The sequence below is a fragment of the Lactuca sativa genome, chromosome 9 (genome assembly GCF_002870075.4).
Source record: "Lactuca sativa cultivar Salinas chromosome 9, Lsat_Salinas_v11, whole genome shotgun sequence".
In the NCBI taxonomy this organism is placed as follows: Eukaryota; Viridiplantae; Streptophyta; class Magnoliopsida; order Asterales; family Asteraceae; genus Lactuca; species Lactuca sativa.
The window spans coordinates 13,069,902-13,077,602 of NC_056631.2; the positions used below are offsets into that span (position 1 = coordinate 13,069,902).

General features: G+C 35.9%; 1 protein-coding gene across 1 annotated transcript; it reads right to left on the reverse strand.

Moving 5' to 3' along the window:
• Window positions 1-422: 422 nt before the first annotated feature.
• LOC111881327 (xyloglucan galactosyltransferase MUR3-like) lies at window positions 423-2,592 on the reverse strand. The gene has a single exon (XM_052767538.1). The coding sequence runs from the start codon at window positions 2,318-2,320 to the stop codon at window positions 671-673; it is 1,650 nt and encodes a 549-aa protein (XP_052623498.1). The 5' UTR covers window positions 2,321-2,592; the 3' UTR covers window positions 423-670.
• Between the last annotated feature and the right edge of the window lie 5,109 nt (window positions 2,593-7,701).

Sequence of the window (7,701 nt, forward strand, 5' to 3'; positions counted from 1 at the left end):
ATACTATATATCATACGCTAACAAGGACAAGGGTAAAAATGTAATTTCATATAGACTTAACAACAAATTTTAATGAAATTAGTCATTAGTTAGTTATAAGGACCATTTGCGTGTGAAGTTTTCTTCTAAATCACTAAATGACATCTAGTATGCAAGGTTTGCTCTTTATAAACCACCCATGCAGCAAAAAAAAAAAAATTAAATAAATAAAAATTAAAATGTTTCATAAGAACTGTTCTAAAGAAATTTTAAAAAGCATTAGTACCATTTGTGAAATTTTGTCTATATTATATGAAAAGACTAAAAATGAAAATACTCATTGGTGGCAGAGCCACCGCCTTCTTTGAGATCACTAGTTTAAAACCAAACACCTTGTGTTCAAATGTTAATTTTAGGACTATTGCAAACCACATCAGCCCAAATTTCAATTCATCAGCAACCAGAGCATGTTTAATGTAAACCAACAATGATATTTTTTGAACAATTTTTTGATAAATGGTATCTTAAACCTACAATGATATTTTTTAACAAATTATAAGATTATCGAAAATTAAGCTAAGCTAAAGTTAAGAGGATAGACAATACATTGCTTCTTTTAAACCAAATGGGCATGCAAATGGAAAGCATGGTAGCTATTAATAATCCAATTTATACCTCCGTGCAGTTATGATCAAGTTTGCTGTTTTGGTTTAGAGAAAAAAGGATCCCATTCATGAACACCCGCACTCTCCTCATCTTCTTCTTCTTCTTCTTCTTCTTCTTCTAGCAAGGCATATTTCCAACTAAGTTCTTCAATAAAACCACCATTATTCCTCCGCCCAGCAACCAAATCCTTTCTCAATTTCGTCACCTTGTTGATAACCGCTTCCACAGATACATCAAATGCATCTTTTAAACTCTCCAATCTGGAATTAGGATCTGCATATATCAACCTCGGAATCAAATCCACCACCTCCTTCCTCATCATCTTTACAGTTTCGGAATCGATTTGACCTAACCGCTGTTCGATGCTGATATTCCGGCGAATATCGTCTTCCGGGATAAAAATGGAATACTTTGTGTACTTCTTCGGGAGATGCCACGTGTACTGCGTGTAAAACGAAGCGGGATGAAAGAAAACCGGGATACAACCTGCCAAAATCGAATCGAAAGCTGATCTTCGTGTATATGAATCGCCAGGTGGTTGTAAGCAGAAAACCGAACGTTGAAACATTTTCATTATATTACTTGGGGAATGACACTTGCTTTCATCATTTCCACATTCTAAAAGCTTCCCGGAGTTTGAATTCTTGCATTGATCGATTAAAAGACTTCGAATTGATTTCGGGTTACCTGGACGTGGAGCTCCGGCGAAACAGAACAGCCATTTCCGGTCAAGTTTCATCATCCGGTTTTGCCAAGTGAAAACATCGGAATCTTTTGATGGATGGAAGTAAGTAGGGTATGGAATGGCGAAATCGTTTGAATTAAATGGACTTGATTCTATGAGAAGAACTGACATGTTCTTGGAAGCTGGTAAGAATAAGAAATTGTTTCCCCAATCGGTGTCTTTGTTGCTTAATCTCCTGAAATCCCAAGTGATTCTTCCTCCGACGAGAAAATGATCTTTTCCGTTCATCACTTTCCATTCATCTCTATTCTGCAACCAATCAACAAGATCAAGCGACGCAGCATCCCTTACGGATGTGTTATACCCCCAAAGATATCTCGAAGCATCAAACCCTGCGTAAAATGGAACGAAAATGGCGGCTGCCATTGACGAATCGTTGGTCAGGCATTCGTATTGTTTCATTCGGTTTCTGAAGATGACGTCGAGGGTGAACTGATTGGTGGCGTACCATCCATTAACAGAAAACACACCTTCCGTATTCTCTAATGGCGGTCCAAGCCCAGAATTATTAATGAACTTACACATATCGAAGAATCTGTTAATGCCACCACATTCCTTCACCATATCTTCATTGAATCTGGAAGGAAGATCATGAACATAAACGTACCTTCCACCACAGGGGTCACTCTTATTGTCTATGGTTCTTAATGCTTTCATAAAAGGGAAAACCTTTGGGGTTTTGGATGGAGAAACAGCCGATTCGGATTCGACATTCTCGGGTTCGTGACTAACAACAGGAATAGGTATAGATTCTTGAATCCTAGATTGGTTTGAGGTGGGACTGATTTGAAGACTGCTGCTCCAGAAAGTTCTACCTTGGAAAACACCGAAAGGGGAGTATAATAAGCAAAACCAAAAGAGAGCACAAAGTAATCCAAATACACACATTATACTAGATTGTTGGAACACATGGCTGCTGCCCTTCGCCATGGATGCTATTTCTGGCTGGTCGATGGCGTCTTGTTAGATTCAGAAAAAACAAATCACTGAAAATCTCCAGGTGATGAATGTAAATCAAACTGTTAACTAGTTTCGTTCAATCAAGAAACTATTGATATATAACCGTAGTAAAACTGGATCGATTAACGCTTCAAATTCAGTTATGATTCTAACTTGACTAAATTGAGAGAGAGAGAGAGAGAGAGAGAGAGAGAGAGAGAGAGAGAGAGTGGTGGCAATGAGGAGATAATAGATTATTCTGTGAATAATGGATTAGTCCAAGGACCAAGGATGAAGACGAAGCTTAAGTTGGCGTCATTAGCGCATAATATTGTATTATTTTATTGTATGGATATGGCATAATGGGCAGATGGTGTTTTACTACTTTTTACAAAAGCAATGTGGGTAGCCTCTAACCATGTGCCGCGTGGAGGGTTATTTCCGGTAATCATTCCCATGGTCAAATAAGTTCTCTCCGCATATTCTGCCATCAAAACGCCAAAACTATATTTTTAAGTAGACGAATGTCTTGTACATGGAATTTATTAATATAATTAAAATATTAATACTTTGATATTAAAATTAGAAAAATTCTCTATCTTATTACATTTTTATATTAGGTTAATATATATGGGAAAGTAGGACTGAAAAAAAATGCTATCGATAATTTAAAATCGTAATGACTAATCAAAAATTTATTAATTTTGTAAATATCAAAGTTTTGTTTGTAAATTTATAATGATTAATTAAAATTAATATATACATTGAATATCCAATCATAAGTTTTGTATGTGTAGATATTTGATAAAATCATGATTTTATACAATGCAATACAAATTTGAATAAAGTCAAAAAAATAAATACAATCAATCATAAAAATGATATTGTCATTTCATGAAGGATTCATGTATTTTAAAATTTGTAACATTTGGAATTTAGAAGGTTAAATATGAAAATAATTCCTTTTTTTATGGACCAACTCGTCGAGTTTATGACATAAACTCGACATGTTGGAAGCTTTTGGGGCGCGTGTTTTTAAGGATCAACTCGTCGAGTTGGTGAGGAGGAACTCGACGAGTTGGATGCTATTTGAGAAACCCTAGTTTCAGGATTTTGCACCCTATTTAAACACCTTAAGTTCCAGTTGTTGACCTCATTTCCAGCCTCCATAACCCCTAACCCTAATTTCGAAACCCTAGAGCCTCCAAAAGTGTTGTGAGTCCATTGTGTGTGTTTGAAGTTCATTCAAGGAGGGGAAGCTTGGTACTAGGTGAGGGTTCAAGAAGGAGCTCATAGATCTTAATTCTCTGCTCAATTTCCAACACATTTTGGGTATAAAGTTCTAACCTTGCTTAATAATTGCTTAGATATCTTATTTGGTTAAAATTGCATGCTTTAGCCATTAATGGGTGGTTATTGGGGTAGTAGAAGTCCCAAGAGCTTACTCATTCAGATCTATGATCTTCATGAGTTCTTTTGGCATAAAGGTGCCAACTTTATGGTCTTAAGGGCTTCATGCATCTGTTAAGTTCTTCTTTTAGTCTCTTATGAGCTTTTGAGCCCCTCATAGCCATGCATGGGTGTAAAGTTGGAAGCTTTACGTGACCATGCAACCTTTAAGGATTAGATCTGTATTTTGGGGCTTTGTCTTGGTGGTTAAGTGATTATTGATTAAGCCCTTAACCTTTTAAGCCTAGGATTTGGGTTTTGAGCCCACTTGGTTGGTTCCTAGGGGTAAAGTTGGAAACTTTACCCTTCTAGACGCTATTTCAATGAAGATCTGAGTGGGGAAGCTGTTAGTTTCGATTATGTCATCTCAATGGATTAAGCTGTTTGGTCACGGGTGAACTCGACGAGGTGGATGGTCAACTTGACAAGTTGTTTTGGTTTTTCCCCGTTTCTGAGTTGGTGTGGATCAACTCGGCGAGTTGATTAGACAAATCGACGATTGGATCGATTTCTTCCCGACTTTGCATTTTGTCAGAGGAACTCGGTGAGTTGGGTCGACTCAGGCCGTTGATTTTGACTTATAACTTATGTCTTTGACCAAGTTTGTCCCGATGGATGTTTGTGATAACCTGATTTGGATTTCAGGAATATACAGGCTAAGGATAAGGCCTATATGGGGTTGGGCCCAATTTGGAAAATTGGGCCATTAGTGGGCTTTTGTGGATCTTTTGGTTTTGGGCCTTAGTTTTGGTGCATGTTAGGGCAGGGGTAAAATGGTCATTTTACCCCAAGTATGGATTATGGATTATGGCATGAAACCCAATTGCTAATTAGGTGTGTTGTCGGTATTGATAGCTCGGGAAGCCGGCAGGGCAGCAGCTAAGGATTTCTTTCGGGAAGTTTCTGCATTCGAGGTGAGTTTTTCTCACTGTACTTATGGGTCGAAGGCACCAAGGCCGGTCCTTTGATTTATTGTATACTTGTATGATTTAGTGATCTGTAAGATTGGTATCTTGGTAGATAGGATGTTGTCATGCTATAGTGATTTGTTAGATCGGTATCCTAGCAGATAAGATGAAGCTATGCTTAGTGATTTGTTAGATCTGCCTGTTATTTGTTCTAGATATATGCTTTCCAGTAGCATATGTTGATGTGGTGAAGTTGGGTTGAGACTGTGCTGCTTAGTGTTGCCAATAAACAAACCTGGTAATGTTTATATCAGTACATTATAGGTATGCTTATCTATTATGTATATGTCGACATGGTTTGTGTGTGTGGTTGGGTTGAGGCAGACATGCTTTGTGCTGAAGGCCAACAGACCCACGGCGTCCCAGATAGACTGAAGGCTAGTAGGGCGTACCAGTCAGGCTGAAGGCCCGGAGAACGGTCTAGAGAGGTAGAAGGCACGATGAGGCGGTCCAGACATGCTGAAGGTTCTGTGAGCGGTCCAAACAGGTCGTAGGCCCGGTGAGGCGGTCCAAACATGCTAAAGGCTCTATATGCATATTGTTATTTGTATGTTATCTGTTTAGGTGTTGCTAATTTGGGGGAACTCACTAAGCTTCGTGCTTATAGTTTTGGTTTATGATTTCAGGTACTATAGTTGATCGTGGCTAGGTGAAGGCGTGACCATACACATCCTCGGGTTTTAGACTTATGATTTATGGGAAACTCTGATAATGTGAATGTTTTGAAAACTATGTTGAAAGAAATTTTGACTTTTAAATAATGTTTTGGGAACAACGGTTTTTGTAAACACTTCTATAGAAAAAGGGTTGTTTTGGCAAAGTTAAAAATTTATGAAAATTTTGGGATGTTACAAAATTTGAATCGGTTTCCAAATTAAGATAGCAAAATTAAAGGAAGTTTGTGTATTCCTAATTTATTGCTAAATTATAAGATTTATATTAGGAAAATCTTCAAAAAAGTCTCAAGTTTAAGTCCCAAATTTTATTTTGTTAACAAAAAGTCTTGATTACCAGATAAAAAATCAAATCACCCATTTTTTTTTATCAGTAACCTATTTTTTACTCGGTTACCTCTAGAAAAGTCTCATTATTTGACATAGTTTATGAAAAGTCCATTTTTTTAACTCTTTTACCTTTTCATTAAAAAACTAGAAATTTATTGTTTGAAATTATGAATAAGAATAAATATCATTAAGCTCCATAAAACAAAGGATTAAAGTCCTTTATTTTCCACAAAACAATGATGTTAGCATCATTTTGAACTCAACATCGCCCAGATCATCCATTTCCCATTTATGCTATAAGTATTATAAGATATTTAAATTATGTTTTGAGCACCTTAGTACAATCTATCTAAAAGTAGGTAAATGAAAACTAACTAATATGTTCATATAAGAAACCATTGACAGATGACAAACCAATCAATGCAATAATAGGTTATGTGAAGCTGTACGGATTTTAAAGAAGAATATGAGTTTTATCCTTAAATCTTAAGCATATATGAACAATTCCCCCATTGATAAAACTCATATTCTTCTCCATAATATGTATAGTTGGTTTCCTTTTAACCTACTTTTAGGTAGATTGTACTAAAGTGTTCTAATAATTTAAATATATTATAATACTTGTAACATAAATTTGTTTGAGAAACAGATTATACGGACGATTATGAGTTCAAAATGATGTTAAAGTTGTTGTTTTGTGGCAATTGGTTATACAAGTCTTTAATCCTTAGTTTTATGAAGCTTAATGATGTTTATTCATATTCATAATTCAACCAAGATATTTCCAGAAGTTTAGTGAAATGGTAAAAGATTTGAAATAAAAAATAGGATTTTTTTCATAAACTAGGCAAAATAATGAGACTTTTATGAAAATAACTGGGTAAAAATAGTTTATCGGTAAAAAATGGTTGATTTGAATTTTCTATCCGATAATCAAGACTTTTTTGGTTAAAAAAATAAAATGGTAATTTAACTTTAATAAAGGAGGATTGGAGAAGATTCCATATGGAAAATTTGATTCTTTGATTCATTTAGCAGTCAATTCACATCACTAAGAGTCCCACAAAGCACAAAGCAAGCAACATTCAGGCAACGGAAAATCTAACCAACATACACTAATCAAGCCATTCTATCTACATATCTTGAATAAATACTAGCATGCAATTCTAAAGCTCATATAATTAGACACATAAAAAGGCATCTCTCATATCATATAATACTGAACATATCCTTAACCCTAATCTAACATGCAATTCTCATAATCATATCATATATCATAATAAACATGTATCGGTATTCTGGGAACCACTTACATGAGCTCGACCGATTGCTCGCATCACACCCTTTTCTTTGATTAGAAGTTCCTTTTTAGTTAAATGTTTATTTTATAAAAAATTTCACCAAACCCACAGTTTGAGTTCAAGCACACTCGAGAATATGCCCAAATCCGTCAAACCAAGGCTCTAATACCAACTTGTAACGTCGCAAAAATCAAGGATAAAAATTTTATTTTTATAATAACCAAAACATTATTGTAACTTTATCCAAACATCTAAAGCATTTTAAAATAAAACAATTATCAGAGTTTATTACCAAAGATCATATATTGCGGAAAACACGGGTGTATGTGTTGCAATCAAGCCGAGCCCTTCCCTTTCGAACCAGAAGTACCTGAAACCATAAATCACAAACTGTAAGCACGAAGCTTAGTGAATTCCCCAAATACCACATACCACACCTATCAAACGAATCATACATGCCATACATAATCATGAGCCATACATATACCACAATCAATAGTAGTGCTATGTGCCAACCATAGTCTTGTCATTATGTCACGAGCCACCTCGTGGTCTTCCTTGCCAGGCTGGGGAACAAACCCTGGGTCTTGCAGAAAAGTGTCAGGAGCCACCTCTTGGTCTTCCATGCAAGCATCACAAAGACATCTAGC

Bases quoted from the DNA above. Each gene is read 5' to 3' on its own strand.
- LOC111881327 (XM_052767538.1), bottom strand. From the start codon at position 2,320: ATGGCGAAGGGCAGCAGCCATGTGTTCCAACAATCTAGTATAATGTGT.